The sequence below is a fragment of the Pempheris klunzingeri genome, chromosome 11 (genome assembly GCF_042242105.1).
Source record: "Pempheris klunzingeri isolate RE-2024b chromosome 11, fPemKlu1.hap1, whole genome shotgun sequence".
In the NCBI taxonomy this organism is placed as follows: domain Eukaryota; kingdom Metazoa; phylum Chordata; class Actinopteri; order Acropomatiformes; family Pempheridae; genus Pempheris; species Pempheris klunzingeri.
Genome location: NC_092022.1, coordinates 2818912 through 2842163, shown reverse-complemented (window position 1 = coordinate 2842163; position 23252 = coordinate 2818912). Strand labels below are relative to the sequence as shown.

The window sequence follows — 23252 nt, the reverse complement described above, 5'->3', positions numbered from 1 at the left end:
GGAGCTGAGAACAGGCTACCAGGGATGTAATGCAACCTCATCGGCCAATTTATATCCACTAAAAGTGCGTGTTTTTGCCCTTGACAGGCTCAGATTGTTATTATAAGTGTCTGACAGCATTACAGAAAGAATCCTTACAGACAGAGGCCTGCAAGATCCTTTTGGTTAAACTAGAAACAACCGTTACAGTGCTCTCAACAAAGCCACCAGACTCCATTGACAAACACTGTCATTTTACCTCACAAGAGAATAAGGCAGTTACTGGTCTACCGCTGCCTTGGTTGGTTAGTTTGTTTGTATTATTATGTGCTACACAAATGTTGTGTTGTATCTGAACTAACCTTTTAAAGCACCAAAGTCACACAATAACACAAATAAACTAACTTATCTAGGCAGCAGTAGAACTGCAACTCCCGTGGTCTGCAAGATAAAATAATAGTTTTTATCAGTGCGGTTTGGTGGCTTGAAGAGAGTAATGTGTAATGCCTGTTTCTGGTTAAACGAAAAGGATCTTGTAGCTTTATCCCAGCATGTAATGTTGTCAGACACTTTGACTAACAACCTGAGCCTGTCAGTGGCACGTTCATATTTATTATATTAAGAGATAATTGCTACTGACATCATGATGTGATTGATTGCATGTCTGATGTTGAACTGTAGTTCACATTGACAGTTTCTGCACTCTGCATCATTCTCTTATAAACTATTTTGCCACACAGCTGCACTGAAAAAAACTGGCATGAAAAATAACGGGAAGAAACTGACAGTTGCATGTAAAAGTATTAATGATGATCGGAGAAGGCGTCTGTGTATCAGTGCATACAATAATCACAACAACACACACAAAGAAACAAGTGTGGATATTAATAAATCCCAGGATCCCAGGTCTTTATCCTTGGACAGGGGGAAACAGCTTTCGGCGAGAACTCCAGGGAGATATCAAAAAAAGATGTTCGACCCTGCATGACTGTATTCAGTCTCTGGTCACTACCGCAAGCTGCAGTTTTGAACGTTAACTCCAGATATATAAAATGAAATTGGAAGCTTAAAAGAGTGCTAGCTATTCTCAGAAGAAGAAATAAAACAGTAGAAGAGAAAAAGAAGCATCTTGTCCCGCAATGAGGGTCAAAATGTAAAGGGAGAGGAGGAGGACAGAAACAAGGTCATTTCTGTGGTGGCTGGAAATGTAGAGTTGACTAGAATCAAATGAGTAGGTACTGCATGTAAAGGGCCCGAGAATCAGGCCCAGCCCTGCAGCTTTTAAACAGCGCGGATCAGACTGAAAGCCACATTTTCATCGAGGCAGATGAGTTCAATATGTGGCTACGTGGACTTTTTTACAAAAAGGAGGCTTTTACATGTGCTATTTAAACACAATGCATTGTTCACATGCTCTGGTTTTAGAAAAAAAACAACAACAATAAAACGAAACTGACCTGCTTTAGCCAGAGGGATTTAAGAGAAAATAGAGCCTGGCCCAGCCCAGACCTATCCAGTTCTGCATTTGGTCGGGAATAAAAAAGGAACCACAACACAGGATGAGATTATGGGATTCATTTCCCTACGGAGATGGAAAGACCCATTAATTCTCAGAGTGAGTCGTATAGGAACAATGTCCAGTTAGTCGTTTGATAGCCGATGTTCAACCTGAACCCGTTTCCTGCCACTTCTGTCAAACATGACGAGTCTCGATTTAGCTCATTATCTGTTCCTCTGCCTTCCTGTTGACTTCTGTAGCTACGTCCATGCAACAGTAGGCTGAGCGTGACGCTAAAGAAAGAAAGATTTAACACAAACTGTACAGCACACACACACACACTGAGGTGACACACCTCCAGGTTCAGGGCCTGTGTAACTTCCCTTTTGTGCACAATGAGATATACACAAGCCCTTGCCCTTTTCCTGTGTCCAATAAACAGTCCAAAAAGGGCCATGTAGCGGGAACACGGCTTCATGTGTGTGTGTGTGTGTGTGTGTGTGTGTGTGTGTGTGTGTTACGTAAGCTTGACTGTGGCCTCAGCCCCCTTCATTAGAGCTGCTGTTCAGCTTTGGTCACAGTTCACTGACCTGAAGGCCCATAACAGACATGGGAGTTGGACGTGTCACTGTGCGTGTGTGTGTGTGTTTCTGTCCCAGTGCTCCTCCAGCTGTGTAGCTGTGTTTTTTGGCTTTTCACATGCGTCACATTTTTGTACACATCAGCTGTACTTGTATTGGCTAAGTAATTTTACAGACGGTGTTTGTGCTTTATTCATCATCATGTCGCTCTTGAAAAATGTCGCTCGCTCCAGTTTGGCCTCGACGAGCTGCACTGCTGAGCTGTCTGATGGTGAAATACTATTTTATTCTTAGATGGGCAGCATTCCCAGCAGTAGTTGACAAATTGAGATACAAGGCTAAATGTCTTTATTTATTTTTTTTGCAATTACACATTCCTGCACAACATTACAGAGTTACCACTGACATTACTCCTTCTCTACACATAAGATTTGGTCCCCTGAATTGTGAATGAATGACTATAATACTTAAATAGTCGTCCAGTCATGTGACCGTGCTACTTGTACGCCAGACTAAGTTTTTTTTTGTGGACAGTTTTGATGTTAAATCATTTTGGGAGATGCTGTTATCTTCTCTATTGTAAACCGAGGGGAACGATACCACTCTTTTGTCTGATGGGTTAATATGGTGAGATGTTTAGCTTAGCTTAGCATAAACAGGGGGAAGCAAATAAGTATAAAAATATCTAAAAAAAAAAAAGTAAAATAAATAAATAAATAAAATGAAATAATAAAAAATACTCTGAAGCTCACTGATCGACACATTTGATTTATTTTATTTAACCTGTACAAGGACCAAAATTTATGTGCCGTTGGATGCCACAACTGTTTCGTTCCATCGCCAGCTAAGCTAGTGACCAGCTAACGTCACTGTCGGGTAGTAGGACATTTAAAAGTCAGCAGTTTTGACTTTATCCACTAATTTTTCTATCTGTGGTGCCAAATCCAAGATGTTTCCTCATATTACTTCTCAGACAGAGTTTTCTCCGTTAATTGTTGGCAACAGCGTAGCCTAGGTAACAGAGGCTGATACTGATTAACATACAGATCAATCCTCTTAAGCAAACTCAAGCAAGTGCATCTCCCAAAATGTTAAACTACTCCTTTAAGACGGACTTCAGGTCCAGTAGTGAGTCAGACTTCATCTTTATCTTATTGTCTGAGGAAGCATTTGCTCTTAATCAACTCTGACTCCTTCCCTCTGTCCTGAGACAAAAAGTGTGTGTGTGTGTGAGAGAGACTGTTATATTCACATGTCTCTATCTCTGTGTGTTCCAGGTGACCTCTGCATGCATCCCACCTCCCTCCAATGATCTGGTAAGTCTCCTGCACGTCCTCACATATCCGCCCTGTGTTCAAGTCTAGTTTTCCTTCCCCGTCTAGCCTCAGCATGGCTTCCCAAAACCACCGTATGGTTACTTTCCTCCTGCTGAGTTCCTTTTGGGAAGCCGAGGCCCCTCAACCCAGTTTGAGCTTCATTCCTGGAGCGCTGCGGGCTTCCAGTCCGGAGGAAAAGCAAATAGTTGATGTTGCTACAGGAAGTAGTAATGTTTATCCATTAGAGAGTCTGTTTGTTTAATTAACTCTCCTTTCCTTCCTCTGTATCCCCTCCCTTTCTCTCCTCCATCTTCCCACCTCCTCCCTTCGCCCTGCTTCCTCTTCGCACCCCACTCTCCTCTCCTTCATCCGCCCCTTCCTTGCGTCCAGCAGCGTAGAGGGACCGCTCCTTCTCGACACACCCAGCACCTGGTGAGCACTTTTTAACCTCCCATCCTCTCTCCTCCTCATCGTCCTCCTCCTCACCCCCAAACTTTTCATCTGGATCTTCCCCCATGCCCCCCCCCACCCCACCCCACCCCACCCACTTATCTCCCCAGCGTCATGTTATGTATCTTGGAAATTTCCAGAGCTGTCATGGACAACCTGTTTGTGGCTTCACTGAATTTTGATTTAGCACATACTAAACAAGTAAGAGCAACGCCACGAACACCAGATATGAATCTGTGGAAATAAGGAATAAACAAGCCGTGAACTCCTTAAAGATGTTCTTTACGAGCCATAAAAGTTTCTTCTTAGAGCCGCGCTGGACGAAAAGCCACGAAGTCTCTTGAGAACTGCATGACAATAATAAACATGCCTCGCTGGGCTGAATATTATTATCAACAGTGTCCAAACACGACACATTCATGCCACGGGACTACAGATGTAAATAAGCCTTCTTGTTAACTCTGGCATGTTTATTTCTATTTTTATGCCGATGTTCATTTACATGCTCCGTACCTATCAAATAAAAGATGGTCATCACTTAATATGAAGTATAAATTCTTCTTATTCAGTCTGATGAGAGTATTTAACCATATAATGATATTTTGGAAATATTAAATATCACATTTATTTATTAGTTAATTTGAGAAACATGTACCTCTCCTAAAAAAACAACAACAAAAAAAACAGGAAACTTAGATAATATGATGTCCCTTCTATGTACTACAGACCTGCGCTCCTCTAGATAACTCACTTTAATTGCTTTATCAATTGTTCTGCTCCCTTGTTTGTCATCAGATTGTAACTGTAGATAGATACTGTGCGGTTAATCTTATTGGTTCATTACGTGGAAATGAGATAAAGCAAATAAAGCATCTGAACTTTGACTGGAACATTTTAATTGTGTCATGGGACCACTGGTCGTGTCCAGATGTGGGGATCATTGAAGTGATTGTTAGTTATTTATAAGCTGTGAGTTTTAAATGTATCTTTGTGTGTTTTGTTTTGTTTTTTCCCTACAGGGCTCCACCAAGTCTCTGACCTATACCAAGCAGAGAAACACCCTGCCAAGGTAAAGGGCATCTCGTTTATTTCTCAGAATACACATTATTGAAGTGGACGCTGGAATGGTTGAATTTTCTCCAGGAATCATTCAGTGAAAGAAACGTCAGCAGGTTTCCACATCGGCACCGCTCCTCCACGCTGGTGCTCTACTCAGCGTCCTCTTTGTTTCTGCCCTCTGTCACTTGTTCCTCAGACTAATGGCCGCCTCTCCTTCATTCTTTCCGGAAGGTTTAGTGTCAGTCATGTGACGGAGCAAATCTGCTTTTGATCTGACCTACAGCGTGTGCCACACACAGTATCCAGTTTCTCTTCCTTTCTTCCTCCAGTTTCTCTTTTCTCTCCATCCATTAAAACAGGAGTTTCATTCGTGTGTGTGTGTGTGTGTGTGTGTGTGTGTGTGTGTGTGTGTGTGTGTGTGTGTGTGTGTGTGTGTGTGTGTGTGTGTGTGTGTGTGTGTGTGTGTGTGTGTGTGTGTGTGTGTGTGTGTGTGTGTGTGTGTGTGTGTGTGTGTGTGTGTGTGTGTGTGTGTGTGTGTGTGTGTGTGTGTGTGTGTGTGTGTGTGTGTGTGTGTGTGTGTGTGTGTGTGTGTGTGTGTGCTGCCGCAAACGAACCTGCAGCAACGCTCACATTTTGACTCTCTCTGTGTGACCCCTGCTCCCTCTCCTCTTTTAAATCATTCCTTCTCCAGGAGCTTCAGCGTGGACCGCGTGATGGAGAGAGTGATGGAGCGCCACTACGACTTCGACCTGACCTACATCACCGAGAGGATCATCTCCGTCTTCTTCCCCCCGAAGCTGGAGGAGCAGAGATACCGTCTCAACCTGAAGGAGGTGGCTGCCATGCTCAAGTCCAAACACCAGGACAAATTTCTGGTGAGGGATCAGAAACGCTCACAGCTCCCTTTGAAGTTTGTGGTATTTGGCCTCCCTGCTTCCATTTAATTCAGCTGAAGATGTTTGTTGCACAACAGAGACAATATGTTTTGTCATATAGCCACAGGAAGCTGCATTATACACTTAGCTACCCACAAATTAGCAGTGTGTTTGTTTTTTCCTCCGTCACACCCATGATAACATAACTGAAACGATTACTGGCTTTATTTTCTGAACATCTTCTCTGTTCCAGCTCCTGAACCTCTCCGAGAGGCGCCATGATATCTCACGCCTAAATCCAAAGGTGGATTTCTTCTTCTCCTAATTCTCGTTCAGATCGCAGCCTTTAGTTTTAAGTCCTCCTTTTAAAAACACATGACGTCTGTCTCCATCTCAACCACCAGGTTCATGACTTTGGCTGGCCAGACCTCCACGCCCCACCCCTGGATAAGATCTGTGCCATATGTAAGGCCATGGAGACGTGGCTGACCTCCGACCCCCAGCACGTGGTGGTCCTGCACTGCAAGGTCAGAGTTCAGGGGGCCACCGGGGTTTTTCAGACGGGCGTCCCACTGTTTCCCAGGCTCCGAAACAGGCAGATGTATCCAAATGTAATAATGAGCTAAGCTTGGTGGAGAGGTAGCGGCATACGCTGAACTGGAAGCAGTGATTTCAAAGTCAAAACTATATTAGTATGAAGTATCATTTAGTACACATAATTAGATTATTATGAGCAATTTAAGAATGTAAGTTTTAGCACACCAACTATTGGCCATATTGTCCCCAATTTTGCTGTCAGGTGGCACTGGTGGAAGAAGTCTTCAGGTCCTCTGCTAAAGTACCCAAAGTTTTTGCAGTGTGATCAGCAAAATGCACTTAATCAATAGTAAGAGTTCCCTTTATGTGATAGAAGTTTAGTGTCATTATGTATGATATTACAGGAGAATTGAGCTAATTTTGTACTGTTTGGTGAATAACAATGCATCATATTTAGAAATAAATCATGTGTTGTATGTAAAATCTTAAGTAACTTGATAACTGCCATATGAATGTAATGGAGTAAAAAGTACAATATTTAGCATAAAAAGGTATTCAAGAAAAGTGCAAGTGCATCAAAATTAGACTTCAGTATGCTGAATGTACTAAGTTTCATCCCACTGCTGTGTGGGAGCAATGTATGAAGCAATGCTGCAGAAACACACGACTAACCAGCAGAATGCATATTTTGGTGAATGGTACATGCTGTAAGTGCAGTCATGGACACATCTGAACTTGTGAGGCACTTACAGTTTCTTTTACTTGCTTGTACACGTTTAATCAGCCTTAATCACTCCTTTGACTTCCATTTCAGATGTCAAAAGCAATAAATTAAGTTAGATATTGCAGTTAAAATATAGCTCAACTAAAACCAAAATTGCAGAGTGCACCATGTAATCCAACAAGCTGCTTCCACCCCCACGAGCAAAGTAAGCATACAATCAAGATCTAACTCCGACAAGTCACCTCTCCTTCGTCACACATCATTTAGTGATGAGTTCCTGTTGGGGAAAGTAGCGGCACCGCTACCAAACAGTGACCAGATAACACTGGCGAGTGACTGAGCTCCCTTGGCTTGTCTGTGAAGTTTTATTTATTGGCTTTGGTCGGGAGAACTGAGATACTAAAACCAGACTACTTCTGTGGTCTGCTGGCTCTCCAGGACATTCTAGCTACAGGCAATTCTTTCCCAGCTGCAGATCAGGCCAGTGATGGAAATAAACAAGGTCTTGTCAATGAAGAATCTTGCACTGAGAGACACATTTAGCAAAACAAGCTTTAATTTGTGCTCAGTGTGGAGGTGCAGCCTTCTTACTGCTGTCTTTGGGGGGGGGGGGGGGGTTCACATTAGGAATTTGTGGCTGGAATGTCTTTGGAATGTGTCAGGAAGTTCGGAGCGCCCGGTGTGGGGAAAAAAAAAAACACACCACAGGGAGCTTTTTAATTTGAATTCAAATTTCTTGTCCACATAAGTCCCTGCCTTGTGTCCGTCTCTCCCTCTCTCTCTCTCTCTCTCTCTGCCCAACTATGTCTCTCTATCAGAAACCAGCCTTGCAGTCAAAACTGTCACGTCTTGTTTGCTGTGAAATTTAGCCGTTTCAGTACAAACCACAGAAGAAGATGAAATCGGGACTGGCCACTGTTGACCCCTGTTATCCCCTCTCCCTCCCACAGGGCAACAAAGGCAAAACAGGCGTGATTATTGCAGCCTACATGCACTACAGCAAGATTTCTGCAGGGTGAGTGTGTGAGACGTCCAAAGCCACAGTTTGACATGTTCTCGTTCATTAAAAAGAATCCACATATGGAAGACGTTAACAGAATTATTGAACTGATGTGCAGTGTGGATTTAAATGCAGCCAAATATGTTGTTATAACAGTTTATCCAGTGGCTGATGTGTTGTAGTTTATATGCAGCACAATGATTTCCATTCAAACTTTGTTGATAAGTCATTTGATGAATTAAGCCCAATGGATTTTGCACAGGAACAGTGGAAACTGGTTTATCCTGTGGCCAATGCCAGCTGTATCCTCTCCATGTACTTTCTGGCATCTAGACAGTCTGGTGCAAGTCCCATGATGGAAATTGTTGGCTTCAAGTACGTGTGTGTGTGTGTGTGTGTGTGTGTTCGTGCGTGTGTGCGTGCGTGCGTGTGTGTGTGTGTGCATTAATGTGCAGGGCGGACCAGGCTCTCAGTACTCTCGCCATGAGGAAGTTCTGTGAAGATAAGGTGTCCTCTTCCCTCCAGCCGTCCCAGAACAGGTAGAGGCCACGGGAGGAAATGAGGGGAAATTGTTGGGGTGGGTGGGTGGGATTGTTTTTGAGGGTAGCCCACATCATAGCAGAGGTTAGTAAATGCATCCCGCCTCAGCATCCTATTTAAGGGAAAAGCAAGAGAAAACAGCTTTTAGCTTCAAGCACCTCGTACGGCTGACTGCTGGATTTGATTTATTTTCACCCTCAGGTTCAGGCCTTTGTCATGGAGCACATTTTGCCATGTCACAGTAGGAAAAGCACAGGTGTAAACAATAAAATGAATAATGACTGAGTTACATTTTGCTGCTTCAGTTTCAGGGTCCTGCTATTGTGCGTGCTGGCTCACTGTCACGGCTTACTGGGGCACTTGAATATAACGGAGCTATTGTTGATGTTATTAGTATCACCTGTGCTGTTCCTGCTATGGCGAGTCCAAATGTCTGCTGCGAAAAAGGGTCAGAAAACGGTCAAAACGATTGTAAGGAAGCCACGTGGCAGGTCCAAGTGTTAAAAAATGCATTAAAGTAATGATAAAATAATAAGAATTAAGTGAAATGAAGGTCAAAATGGGCTCGTATGCTTTTCCATCATCCTTTCCTTAGTCTCACATAGCCGGACTACACGGTTGGTCTCTGGAAGAAGGTCTGACTGAACTCATTATGGTTCTGGTATAGGGGGAGAAACACTTACTTTCAGGACTTTAAACGCATCACGATTCCTCTTGGGTGGCGCTAAGCTCAGGATGCAGCGATGCCCTGCGGTGCCCTTGCAAAATAATGTCATGGGAAACTTGTTTTGGTAGAATATTTGGACATTGGCATTAAACTGGTTAAATCTCTGCAAAAGAAGACGCCACATAAAAGAGTAAAAGACCCACAGAATGCCAACTGTGTGATAAGACTTACTGATAAAAGAGACTAACTTAATTTGATTGTCGGTGGCCTAGAGGTGAAGCCTGGTCATACTTAAGCTCTGGAGGAGCTCGCTGGACTAAAATCACATGACGATTTAATAGCTGCATGCAGGTCTTGCAGAACATTATTGAGCTGATATCCCGATGTTGATCCATTTCCTAACACAGCCATTGTCAGTGGGAGTTGATTAGGCACATTTTTAAACTCTGAGCCACTGACATTAACTTTACCAATGTACCAATCCATCCCACTTCACACCAGCTTTGTGATATTCCTTAATAATACTATCAAGTCTTTTTTTATCAGTAAAACTGAGTGTTTCACAAACAACAGGGACTTTAAAAAACGAGTGCTGCTGCAATATGTATAAAAGACAGAAAACGACAATGTCAAGAGTCTAACAACCGATTTATGGCCGTTCCTGAATCAACTTCAACTGTGACAGATGCAAGAAATATTTTCTCAACCAGGAAACCAGCAAAATATTTAGACAAGAGATGGATATATTTTCCTTTCTCTCTATCTGTCTCACTTTCTCCTTTTGAATGAACCACTGTTGCTGGCTGTCTGACAGCAGCATCGTCTGCTCCGGGGGCTGTTTGCATTTTTCTGTCCTCCTGCAAATACATTTGTTCATGATCTCAATCTGATAGTTTCCCCCCATTTTAAGGATCTCTCTCTCTCTCTCTCAGGTATATCTATTACTTTGGGAGCCTTCTATCTGGAACCATTAAGATGAACAGCAGCCCTCTCTTTCTCCACCAAGTCCTCATCCCGTCACTCCCCAACTTCCAGGGCGAAGGAGGTGTGTTTGTTTAGTCTGTCACATCACACATACATCTGTCTATTGCTAATATATGTATCATTATGGGCACATCTCTATTCCTTTATGTGATCATATTGTATGTGAGATACATCATTTAGCCTGCGATATTTCTTTCTTTCTTTCTGTTGTTAAATACTTATTTCACCCACAGACATGATGGAGGGAAACGTGAACACTATGTCTCTGTATGCAGATAAAAATGTATATGCGATGTGATGTTTGTCTTGGCGTGGTGCTCTGACAGGCTTTCCAGTCAACGCTGCTCTCATAGATGGTCACATTCACCCCTCGCCCACACAAACTAGTCTGTTTATCTTTAATCTGATGATCAAGTCCAGAAGGCGGGGGTGGCAGTCAGCACATTCCTCTGTCTTCATTCTGATAATGCTCGCTATGTCTAAACGTCTCCCTCCTCCCTTTAGGTTACTACCCTTTCTTGAAGATCTACCAGTCCATGCAGTTGGTCTACACTTCGGGCATATAGTGAGTCTCTACTGATTTTAAAAAGGCCGACGTGAAGACAAGAATTACACAAAGGGCATCTTTCTTCTTCAATCCAGCTTTTAACTACTAGCTATATTGTTTGCACCATCGACTTTCCAAGATAATAAACTTGAAAAGAACATTATTCTTGGAAATAAATGTGAATGTAGCCACTGTGATGGGAAAATGTAATGGCGCTTTTCCATTACACAGTTTTAGCTCAGCTCGACTCGGCTCGGTTTGGTTGGTTTACCTCAAAGTGGGCGGGGTCGTCATAGCAAGGCGGGCCGAAACTCATCTGACGTCATTTGTATGCGACGTATATATCGTTCCTTGCGGCTCCGTCTAGCTCCCTCTGGATCTTCTCTTAAGCCACCAAGCACAGGAACATGTGCACCTCCTTGTTGGACCACGGTGTTGGTTTACATGCAGCCACTTTCCACGTTTCACTTTTCGCTAAATGATAAAAACGCCCGGTCGCTGCTTCCAGGGTTTTAAAAATGGCGGGCTTGATTTTTGTGAACGAGTCGCTGTCATGACTCATCCAGTGACGTCACTCCCTGGCCAATCAGTGGCCTGCAGTATGTTGACATCACATTCTCAGCTCGCTTGGAACCCCGGCCGAGGAGGTACTAAAATGGTACGTGGTACCAGGTACTATCGCTAGTGGAAAACCAACCAAACCATTTCGAGTCGAGTAGGTACTAGTGGAAAAGCGCCATTAGTACCTACTCGGCCGGGGTTCCAAGCGAGCTGAGTCGAGCTGAAAATGGGACGTCAACATACTGCAGGCCACTGATTGGCCAGGGAGTGACGCCACTGGATGAGTCATGTGAGCGACTTGTTCACAAAAATCAAGCCCGCCATTTTTAAAACCCTGGAAACAGCGACAAGGTGTTTTTTTTATCATTTGGCGAAAAGTGAAACGTGGAAAGTGGCTGCACGTAAACCAACACCGTGGTCCAACGAGTTCTTAGTTGTGTTGTGTGTTGTTGTGTATTGTGTCGCATACAAATGACGTCAGATGAGTTTCGGCCCGCCTTGCTATGATGACCCCACCCACGTTGAGGTGGTACTCAATTGCAATGGAAAACCAACCAAACCGTGTCGAGCCGAGTAGGTACTAGTGGAAAAGCGGCATAATTAAAAGGGTGCTAAAATCAACCATTTACTCACATTACATTGTCACACATTGTATTTGTATCATTATTGTAGTCTGTGACGGCATGCAAAACATACAAATCAACCTCTCCCAGTTTGTCCATGTTTGGTCACATGCTGTGTCTTGTAGTTATCTCACAGGGTTGTTTGTGTACTCTGTGTTGTCCACAGTGACCTTCAAGGCACTGGAGGCAGGCGGCTGTCTGTGACCATAGAGCCGGCGCTGCTGCTAAAAGGTGACATCATGGTGAGTTCACATGGGAAGGAAATGACAAGCAGAGCAGAGGACCCCTGACATGGGTGGGGTCGCAATCATGACTTAATAATTATATTTTAAAAAACGGAGAAATACTTGGATTAATAGCTCATGAAGTTTGGTGTTGAAACAGGTTTTGTCACTTTGTTAACCAGGAATCATAATTTGTCCACTTGTGTGTAGTCTGGCATTTCAGAAAGTGTATTTTGGAACACAGATCCTTAAAATTGACTGCTCAGCTCCCTCATGCATCTTGATCTGTGCCCCCCTTCTCTGCTGCCCCCTGCAGGTCAAATGCTACCACAGGAGAGCCCAGAGTGCCGACAGAGACACCGTGTTCAGGCTGCAGTTCCACACCTGCACCGTCCACGGATCCCAGCTCTGGTTTGGCAAAGGGGAGTTGGACGAAGCTTGTACTGGTACGTTTACTGAGGCGGTAAAGAGGATAGACGATATTAATTCTGTATCTATTTTGCACTGGTACTGCAGAGCAGTGTGGTATGGGACATGCACAGCAGCTAAGATTGTATCTGCATCCCCTTAAAGTAATTTAAACTCAAATTAGTATGTTTATATTCACAATGATCACATGACTACTTTTAATGTGAAGCCACAGAGAATTATAGCCCAACTGTGCAGCTCCCTTAGTAGCGTCTTTCAGCTCACTGTTTTTGGTTTTAATGCTTGTTTCACTCTCATTATTCTCATTAGTGTAGTTTTCAGAGTAAAAGCTCCAGAAACCCACTGGACACCGCTACCAAAAAGCAGACAGAGTTTGCAACTTTTTTTTTTTTTTAAACTTTTTATTTATTTATTTTTTTGCAATAAACAGCAGCAAAAGCAACAACAACAAAAAAAACACAAACAGTTGAGGGCCGGGAAAAAATGAATTACAGTAAGCCAGGACAAGAGGGTACAGGTACAAAATTTCACATAGAGAACCAAAGATATGATTGCTAAGAGTCTATATGGTTACAGTAGTCCCATTTTCCCCAGTATTTATCCCCCTTCTCCTTCTGGAGTCGAAGTGAGAATGTCATCTTTTCCATTGAGCGGATGGAGTTGATTATATTAATAAGAAGGGCAGTGGTGGGGGGTAACTTCTGAAGCCAGCACTTTATTATCGCTTTTGCCATAAAGATCTTCAGGAGGTATTTGTCACTTTTACAGAGGTCACTGGGGATTTTGCCCAGGTAGAGGAAAGCAAAAGAAAAGTCTGGTTTCAAGTCCAGAGTCTCTGATATTAAATGCCACACTCCTCTCCAGAAAGGCTGAATATGTGGACATGACCAAAAGACATGAGCATGGTCTGCTGAGGCCGATCCACACTCCCTCCAGCAACAACACAGGGATCCACTTGACTTGAAAAAATCTCTCCAAAAGAAGGAGTTGGTAGAGTTTGCATTTAGCAGCTAAAAGCCAGCAATCTGTGGAGACTCAAAACAGAGCTAAAATAAGAATGAATATAGGACTTATATTCACTAAGTGCGCCTAAAAACAAGACAAGTGAATACCAGTGTTGCTCCATATCTGCTGGATGTGTAAATGTGCAAGTGTTTGCTAAAAAGTTACCTTATATCACATATCAGTGTGGTAAATTATGAAGAAAAGAGTCATGAAGATTCAAACTAGCTGCAACGCCATCATGAGTATATTAAGAGTTCAGAGTGCTTTTTATTATGAGTTGTGTTATTCCATATATCAAAAGTTATATAATCTCACTTTAAATATTCAAGAACAAATTATATTGTTCCTTTTAAAGGAACTGGATTTTCCTGATTTCCCTTCCTCAGATATTCTTAAATTGTCACTGAGCCACACTTTGTTAATGGCTGCAGCATAATCACCGTACAACTAATTGACATAATAACTTGACTAATAAGTGTTTGGAGAGCAGCACCGTGGGAATGTGTTCACAGTGGTTTGCTGCCTAGGGTGGACTCATAATACTGTGGTTGAGTAAATCCCATAATAGTGGTGGCTTAATCTCCATCCTGGGCATAATCACAGCTTAATGGAGGCAAGTATATTGAGAATGAGTTGTACTATATGTAAGGAGTTAGTGTCTCTTAACTGCACCTCTGAGAGAGTTAAGTCGGCCTCGTGAGCAGTGGTCTGTTGCTTAAGTCCATAATGAATATGCTCATTACCTCATTTCCTCCCTGGTGTTATTTTCTCCGAAATGACAGAACGAGTGTAGCTGAGAGGCAGGTCTGTAAAGCAAAGGAGGTTATTTATGTGCTGCTCAGTCTACTACACTAAACGAAGCATTACATGTGTACATAAATACACGACTGTACTCATGTGGAGTGCAGTGTGGTACCGGTAAAAAACCTCAGCACAAATTTTTCGCACATCACATGACAATAACAAAATTGCAACAGGGGAGGGGAAAAGGGGAGTAGAGATATCCAGCACCGCAGGAGGCAGGCCGCAGTCTCCAGCCCCGGTAGGCGAGCCATTGGACCACGGCCCTCGTGCTGGAGGGGTGGCGTTGGAGTTAGGGCAGGAGTAAGTCCTGATGTGTTGCTCATCAGTTCCCCAAAACCCGCCTCAGTTCTTTCGCGGTCGTCGGCGATAACATGGCGGTTGCCATGGAGACGTCCCTGGTCTGGTTCCAGACAAGCCAATATTCGTATATTTGATTGGAGCAGAAACATTGATTTCTATTATAGTGGTTTCCATTTAGATTACATTTAAATTTAAATGTGTCGACTGTAATGTAGAGAGAACTCAAAACTATCATAAGCATATTTTTCTTATTATCCACTGTATGTATTGTTGAGCGTTTTTCCCCTTTTCCTCCCTCCAGACGAGCGTTTTCCCTCTGATGCCACCGTGGAGTTCGTCTTCTCCTCTGGACCCGAGAAAATCAAAGGTCGGTTATTGCTTCAAATTAGTGCTACATGAAATCTCTCTTCTGCTTCAATAGTTTAGTCCATATTTAATGAAGGCAAAAAAAAAAAAAAAGGGGGAAATGAAATATGTCTTTCCTCAGGTCGGGAGTACCAGAAGAACGACCCGGCTGTCACAGTCGACTACAACACTGCTGACCCAGTGGTTCGCTGGGACTCCTATGAGAACTTTAACCAGCGATACCAGGACAGCCTGGAGGGTAACTGTTCACTTCATATCCCATCTTAGCTTGATTGAAGTGATTACTAATGAAGGGTTAATTATAAGAAGAAACTGCCATCTCTATTCATCCTAACTCTAACCTAGTCTGTGTCAAACCTTAAATATATATAACATTATAATAACAGCCCTCTCATCTCTGTGTTTTGTTCTTAGATATTGCTCACACCAGAGGTCCTCTAGATGGCAGCCTCTACGCTCAGATAAAGAAGCGCAGAGGACCCGGCTCTGGTTCTCTCACCTCAACCAACGGCAGCAGCCCGGCGGCAGGCCTCGCAGACGATAGGCCCGATCATCTCATCGCTCAGGGTTCTGACTCTGCCCTCTCGGCCCATTCCTTCAGTTTGAACCAATCGTCTATCCATCCCGACCGCCAGGAGGAGCCCGTTCGCCCGCCACCGCCAACCAGACAGGAGAGAGAGGAGCTCGAGCGTCTCCTCGGTGGCATAGAAGGAAACCGGGATGGAGAGCGAGAGACCGCCATCTTGGACGATGGAGACTCTTTGCCCTCTGAGAGAACTGGGACGTTGAGGCTCAGTCGGTCCTGTTCCTGCCGGGATGGGTACCGGTCCCAGCGCTGTGCCGAGCCTGGCTGTGACCGCACCCTCCTCATGCCTAATGGTTACTGCCTGGACCGCGCTCCCGGCACCAACGGGCACCACGGGGCAACCCCCTCTGCCAGCCCCAACCCAGCTGCTCCTCCGTCACACATGGATCTGTGCCAGCACTACAGCCCCCACTCCCACCAGTCGCTTCCACCTCCAGACCTGGTGTGGGACCGCCAGAGCGGCCCGCCGCACTACCTACTCCGCTCCTGCTCGGAGACTCCCTCATCTCGGCATATCTGCCCCTACCCATCACCAGACCTCACCCCTCACTCTCACAACCACCCGCATCACCACCCTCTTTCTGCCTCTGGTCGCCTTTGCTGTCGAGAAGATGACTACAGTCCCTACCACCACCCTCCTCCGCCTCACAGTCACCACCATCCCCACCCACACCACCCCAAACCCTCCACCAGCCCAACTTACCATGACATAATGCTAATGGATAGTCTGCCCCCCCCAGGCTGCCCTTGCAGAGACTGCAGCATCAGGAGAGAAGACTCTGCGGCTTATCACAGCCTGAGGCTGGACCGAGGTGACAGCTTCCACTGGGACAGAGAGGCAGAGCTTCAGCAGAGAGAAGCAGGGCTAAGGAGAGCCAGGGAGGCAGAGTTACCCAGAGGGTCAGACCTCCACTGGGAGAGGGATCCTGGGCTGAGACGGGGCAGAGACCTGTCCCTCCACTGGGAGAGAGACAGGGAGGCTGAGCTGCAGTGGGAGAGGGACAGAGAGGCTGAATACTGGCACAGGAGGGCCACCGTAGCCTCCTACGGCCCACAGGGTCACGATCTTCCAGCTTTCACATTTGACCCCTTGCCATCGGGTCACCCGGCTTACCCAGAGGCGTCCAGGTCCCATGCTCATTCCCACCTGGACCTGAAGTACAGCAGCAGCAGCAGCGGTTACCAAACGCCCCGCCAGGTGTGCCCCTGCTCGCCTTACCAGCCCTCTCCGTCTGAAAGCAGGGGCTACGCCTCAGGCTACCAGTCCGAGTCCACATCCCCGCTGCCTCCAGCTTCCTCTTTGACGGGGCCCTGCAGCCACAGCAATGGGCCAGCAGAGCATAACCACAACCACCATCATCACCACCACCCAGAGTCCCAGCAGTCATACAGCTCTGACTCACACACTGGTGAGTCACGTCAAAACAGAGACGCTCAGAAATGTGTTTTCCTTACGGGAATTGGGAGTGTATAAATTATCCATAATCAACAACAGCGTGCGCGGAGTAATTTGCTGAACTAGACAGATGCCTCGCACATTACTCACAAACTGCCTCATCGCAGCACCACTTTAAACCCAAAACCCAAGCACTGAATTTTTTAAAGAACGTGGCAGCAAAGGACACATTATGACCCCAGCTCATTGTTCCCCTCCTCTCTAGATGGCCTTCGCAGCTCTGGTGAAAGTGTGGGCTGGAGGGATCACATTGCCCACGGTTCCTTTAAGAGGGTCAACAGGGAGGGCCACGCTGCATGCTCCACGCCGTCGGATATGTCCGGACCGCCCACTCCCGTCCACACCAGCAGCCCTCTACGCACACAGGAAAGGTATTCCACGCTTAGACTGCCACTAAGTGGGATAGTAGGTTCTGCTAGAGTGCTCCACTACACCAGGTGGGAGAGAAACATGAAAGCTTTTCAGCTGTAGCGCGCAGAGATTATGGTTATTTAAGGATGTTGCTCACAATATCTCAGCAGGGGGGAAATATAGTAATAAGTTGCTAGCAGGTGTTTTTCCTTGTCTAGAGAAAATATCCTGATACAGATCATGTTACAGCAAGGTGGAAATGGGGTATTGATGACAGTAAAGATTCAGGAAGTAGGTTAGAGTAGAAGTTTTAGAAACACTTCACAAGACCACCAGCAGGCCTATAACAGTAATACTCATGTTTCTCCTCTTAAGCCCCAGTCCAGGAGGGAGAGAGTATGAGATCCGGACCACAGACATCATCAGCAGTGACTACGAGGCTCCCCAGCCCCCGGACAGACAGAGCCATGCCGATATTATCATCCAGGAGTCCCCAGAAAGCCAAAGGAGCGGCACGGAGCCGTCGTCCCTGCCGCAGGCCGCCAAAGACATGCAGTCACACACGACCGCACCTGTACAGACAGAACCATACAACCACTGCACTGGACCAACCGACCCGTCCCCCACCACTCCCCCCCAACAGCAGCACTGTAGCCCAGACACACTGTCCGCTTCCACAACGCAGAACAGCTCCTCTCATGACTCTGCAACACCGACTGCAACAAACCAGAGACTCTGCCAGGCTCCGTCATCGCCTGTCCATGCTTCGCCTGCACCAGATACACACTCCCAGCCTGACCCTGCACCTCCCCACACCCCCCATCCCTCAGAGGCTGCCGCTGTGCCCTCCGCTGTGGCACAGACAGCGGCCCAGCCTCAGACCCAGACCCACACCCAAGCCACCGGATTGACAGGACCGACGCCGGCACAGGCTGACAGATATTCTCCAACCAGGGAACCTCACCCAGATGCCTCTAAACCCACCATCACCTCCACCCCCAACACTGCATCTGCCCCTGGATCTCCAGCTGCATCATCCTCCCCCCAGCCTGCCTCCAGTAGTATGGAGGGATCCCCAGTCTCTGATTCCCCCGTCCCTGGCTTTGCCACTTTGGGTAGGAGGTTGATGCTGAGCGGGTCTGACCCCCACCATCCGAACCACGTCCAGCAGCACGGACCCCCACACCACCACTACCCCGGCATGGAGCACAGTGCAGGACTCACTCCTGCTCTGGACGCTAACAAGAGGCCCTGCTACCCTGCTCACACTCCTCAGCTGCACCCATCCTCCTATTCCAACTATTCCACCATCTCCATCCCCCTTCCTCACCCCCAGCCACCTTTACCAGAGAAGCGCCACCCGCCCGCCCAGTCGGGTTCACCCAACGACGGGGTGGGACCTCCGAGGCCGGCGGTGGGCCATGTGCCTCCCAGCACGGGCCAGCATCAGCACCACGTCACGTTCTCTCCGACCGTGGGGGAGATTGCACCCCCTGCAGGCCAAAACGACGGAGAGGCGTCTGAGGAGGCCGAGAACGCGAACAGGGTCAGTGTGAAGTTTGTTCAGGACAGCTCAAGGTTCTGGTACAAGCCCGGCATCACCAGAGAGCAGGGTAGGTCTGAGAGCGTAAAGCACCGCATGTCCTTTGGTCTTTTCTCCAACTTTAACGAGAAATCTTTGGCAATGATCACAATGTTATTGTTAAGAAATGACAGCACATGAAATCCCTAATATTTTGGCTCGGTATTTAATCCTAGCAATCGCAGCTCTGAAAGAGAGAGAGCCCGGGACCTTCCTGATCAGGGACAGTAACTCTTTCCAGGGGGCATATGGCCTGGCCCTGAAGGTGGCTACACCTCCTCCCAACGTCAACAACCACAACAGCAAGGGTAAAAACATGTGTTTACACCATTTAAATATCTCATTTTCACATTTTTGCTCCCTCTGTTGAACAGCAGCAGCAGCACGATGAAGCCATTCAGACTATTTATTGTGGCATTTCACTTGTTCAGCTGTTGCTTTGTCTTTGGTGGACAATGATATTTGCAGCCTGTTCACAGCCAGTCTCTGCTGTTGCAGTGAGCGACCCTCTGGAACAGCTGGTCAGACACTTCCTCATAGAAACAGGCCCCCGAGGAGTCAAGATTAAAGGATGTCAGAATGAGCCCTACTTCGGTAAGTTTTCCTCCTCCAGCTTTAGGGTGTTATTCATGTCTGTGTTTCAGGGGAAGTATTTTTAGCATTTCAAAGAAAGTTTCTGATTGGTGTGTCAGTTTTGTTTTACTGTTCTCTGTTCTCCACAGGGAGTCTCTCTGCATTAGTCTACCAGCACTCCATCACGCCCATCTCTTTGCCCTGCGCCCTTAAAATCTCAGAGAAAGGTTGGTACTCCTTAGCTGTGTTAGTAGTCAATTCTTTTCCTGATCGCTCATTTTGTCTAAAAAATGTAAGAAAAAAAATGACACTAGTTTTCCTAGTTAAAAATCCCTGAATAGTGTCCAGCAGTCGTTCCCAGAGACTGGGCTGTGATCCACACATGGCTCACAGGAGATTAGATTTGCTTTTCCAAATACATTTAGAGAATTTCATCTAAGTTCTTTCATCAAGCATTTCTTTCTGGATGTTTGAGCTCATTAGTATTTCTATTAACTAAAGTTAGACCTCATAGTTTCAGACTGGTGCCTGTTAACTCCACCTAAGTGCATTTATTTCATCTCATTCATGTTTTTAGTTATGCCTGCATAAAACAAGGTTGTGATTTATCAAAAGCATATCTCTTCAAAATGGCTGGTCTACCTATTCAAGATAATATCAGGTGATGTGGAAATGGCAGCAAAATTGCTCATCTGATGGTTTTAGATTTGGTCTATTGTGAATTGGGTTTGTTGATCATTTCTAAAAAAAAAAGTGGGTCCCCAGAAAACCAAAAGTTTGGAAAACAATGCTGCCCAAAATATATGTTTTGTATTAAAGCAAAGTTAAGTTATTCTTATAATCATCTGTGGCGAGATTGTACAGAAGAAGCACTTTCATCTAATAGAACTGATCCTGATTCATCTCTCTGTTGTCAGATCTGACGGGAGAGGTGCAGGAGGTTCAACCAGTGAGTAACATGAGCACAGCCGCTGACCTGCTGAAACAAGGAGCAGGTGAGTTCTTCATATTGGATTTATTATCTGTACACATCTATAGGTAGAACGTTCTGTCTAAGAGTGACTCTCTGCTGGATCAATCGAAGGCTAAATGGTGCAGACTGGAACAAACAGGATGCATTTACCAACATTACTAAAATGATGTCCTTCACCTCACTGCTCCGTCCCTCTCTCCTCAGCCTGTAACGTCCTCTACCTGAACTCCGTGGAAACGGAGTCTCTGACCGGCCCCCAGGCCATCGCCAAGGCAACCGATGCTACCCTGGGTCGTAACCTGCGTCCCAGTGCCACTGTGGTCCAGTTCAAGGTGACATCACAGGGCATCACACTGACAGACAGCCAGCGCAGGTAAGAAATTCCCCACGGATTAAAGGATATCACTGGTGTTTTAAATCCAGGGCTCTATTTGTTTTTTTTTTGCATATTTTGTATTCAAAATGACTGGTAGGCATAAAAATCTTTGGAAACGGTTCCAGTAAATCGCCTCTGCTGGCAGCCAAGAACAGGCGGTGATGGCTGCAGAGTAATCTTTTGGGGCCGGTGCACCCAGTCAAAGAGCGTCCACTAAAAGTGCCACTGACAGGCTCAGACACAGCTGTTGTGTCGTGCTCCTCAAACCAACCACACTCCACTGACAGAAACAGGAATCTTACCTCACAGAGCACAGGAGTTGCTGGTCTACTGCTGCCTCGACCAGTTAGTGTGTTTGTTTGTGTGTTGTCTAATTTGTGCTGGACAAATATTGTCTAACACATAAACACCCTTTAAAACACAAACACAGTGATTGACAAAAACAGTAACTTTTCTGGTGTGGTGGCAGTGAACCGAGTGATATAACAGCAATCTTTGATCAAATAAAAAGGATCTCACACGTTTATCTCTGTAGGGATTCTTTCCATAATGCTGTCAGACACTTCAAATACCAATCTGAGCCTGTCGGTGGCAAAAACAAGCACTTTTAGTGGATGTAGACATTTTGGTCCTGGTTCATTAATACTAGAGTTATCACCAAACAAACAGAAAAAAAACCAATTACTTTTGTCCTCAGCGCTCACAGTTTGTCCTTCCTGTGACCTTTAATACCCACTAGTCATTATTAGCTAATAAACAATACATGATGGACAGCACCGTCGCTACAGGGCTAATGTGTGTCTTACTCTTCCAGGGTTTTCTTCAGGAGACATTACCCGGTGAACAGCGTAACTTTCAGCAGCATCGACCCCAAGGACAGGAGGTAGGCAGTTCAAAGATCCTCTTCCACTCCATCAGCTGTAGTTGGAACCATAACTAACTCAGAAACCTGCAGAAATCACACACCCATCACTCCAATCAGTCACCCGTGATCTTCCACTGCATTTGTTGCCGTGAAGTCTCGCATGGATCCGTACGTCTGTTCTGCCAGCACGTGTAGGTGTGTGTGTGTGTGTGTGTGTAGGTGAGTGTGTGCGAGCATGCTGGCTGAGGCTGAATCGGCTTGTTTGGCGGCTCTGCCCGTGTGTCTGAGTCTGGTTTCTCTCTCTCTCTCTCGGCTGTAGGTGGACTAACTCAGACAACGGCGCTGTTAAGTAAGTGCTCTGTTTGTGCTTGGTGACTGAGAGAAAGGAAGAGTGTGTGTGTGTGTGTGTGTGTGTGTGTGTGTGTGTGTGTGTGTGCACGTGTGCATTTTGAAAAGGGTGCGTCGACTCGCCCCGTGGTTGAGAGGTCGGCTACATCAGAGCCTCTGCATGGCATCAGAGCCTCGGCATTTATCGACCATTAACAACGATTTAACAATGAAAATCAAGTCTCACATGACCCCATATTACATAATACTAATTCTGCCATTGTAGTTCACCCTGTAGGCTGTTAGAAAGGCACGTTACTGTCTTACTTACAAGACAAACTCTAAATATTTTGGTCTCCTCCTCTCCCAGGGTGTTTGGTTTCGTAGCCAAGAAGCCGGGCAGCTTGGCGGAGAACGTCTGCCACCTGTTTGCCGAGCTGGACCCCGAACAACCTGCTTCTGCCATCGTCAACTTTATCAACAAGGTCATGCTGTCGCAGCGCAGGTAGAGGAAGGGGGGGGGGCAGTGACACGCAGCGTGTAGTCCTGACGGAGGCTTTTCACGTACAGTAATGGTCTCGTGCCGCTGCTCGTGTGCTCTGAATTGGAGCGATGACATTAATGCTATCTCCGTCAAAGATTTTAGTTTTGGTGTAAAGACATTCTGAGGACAGCTCTTAGTCCCTGCTGCTTCTGAACAGTCCCCCCGTTTCTTAAAAGGGTTAGCTGACATTTTAACGCTACACTTCAATTTCCTCATAGAGTATAAAGGAGAAGGGAAAAAAAAAAAGCCATGATGTATAGTGTTACCACTCCTCCAAGGACAGAGCATCTACTGCTGCATCTACCAGGGGCCTGCATCGTGAAGACAGACTCTTTCTGCTATCTTAACTCTGGTTTTCTGGTACCTCAAAGCTGGTAACCACGGTAACCCACCCCAGACCTGGAGTCATCATTCCTACAAGATCCTAACATGGACAAAAAAAAATAGTTCACAGTAAAGCGAACTTTCTAATGAATAACAGTAAGTCTGTTATATTCTAGTAGTCTGTTAATGGGATCAGTCATTTTAAACGTTTAAGTCAGATGGATCT

The 23252-nt window shown here is 45.7% G+C and overlaps 1 protein-coding gene across 4 annotated transcripts in view; it reads left to right on the top strand.

Annotated features, from left to right (window-relative positions):
• tns2a (tensin 2a) overlaps positions 1 to 23232 on the top strand; it is a 51112-nt gene extending 27880 nt beyond the window's left edge. For 2 of the 4 annotated variants that reach the window (XM_070839001.1, XM_070839005.1), the window contains exons 4-28: positions 3336 to 3374; positions 3765 to 3806; positions 4844 to 4893; positions 5575 to 5758; positions 6012 to 6062; positions 6163 to 6285; positions 7970 to 8034; positions 8475 to 8558; positions 10159 to 10271; positions 10715 to 10775; positions 12108 to 12183; positions 12482 to 12611; positions 15005 to 15070; positions 15191 to 15307; positions 15484 to 17064; positions 17317 to 17482; positions 17838 to 19075; positions 19221 to 19352; positions 19543 to 19638; positions 19767 to 19844; positions 20535 to 20612; positions 20795 to 20963; positions 21781 to 21849; positions 22151 to 22180; positions 22529 to 23232. In XM_070839001.1, coding sequence (XP_070695102.1) covers positions 3336 to 3374; positions 3765 to 3806; positions 4844 to 4893; positions 5575 to 5758; positions 6012 to 6062; positions 6163 to 6285; positions 7970 to 8034; positions 8475 to 8558; positions 10159 to 10271; positions 10715 to 10775; positions 12108 to 12183; positions 12482 to 12611; positions 15005 to 15070; positions 15191 to 15307; positions 15484 to 17064; positions 17317 to 17482; positions 17838 to 19075; positions 19221 to 19352; positions 19543 to 19638; positions 19767 to 19844; positions 20535 to 20612; positions 20795 to 20963; positions 21781 to 21849; positions 22151 to 22180; positions 22529 to 22667 — 4977 coding nt within the window. In that variant the 3' untranslated portion in view covers positions 22668 to 23232. The remainder of the gene's footprint in view (positions 1 to 3335; positions 3375 to 3764; positions 3807 to 4843; positions 4894 to 5574; positions 5759 to 6011; positions 6063 to 6162; positions 6286 to 7969; positions 8035 to 8474; positions 8559 to 10158; positions 10272 to 10714; positions 10776 to 12107; positions 12184 to 12481; positions 12612 to 15004; positions 15071 to 15190; positions 15308 to 15483; positions 17065 to 17316; positions 17483 to 17837; positions 19076 to 19220; positions 19353 to 19542; positions 19639 to 19766; positions 19845 to 20534; positions 20613 to 20794; positions 20964 to 21780; positions 21850 to 22150; positions 22181 to 22528) is intronic. The other 2 variants (XM_070839003.1, XM_070839004.1) reach the window with 2 other exon arrangements.
• The last annotated feature ends 20 nt before the right edge of the window (positions 23233 to 23252 follow it).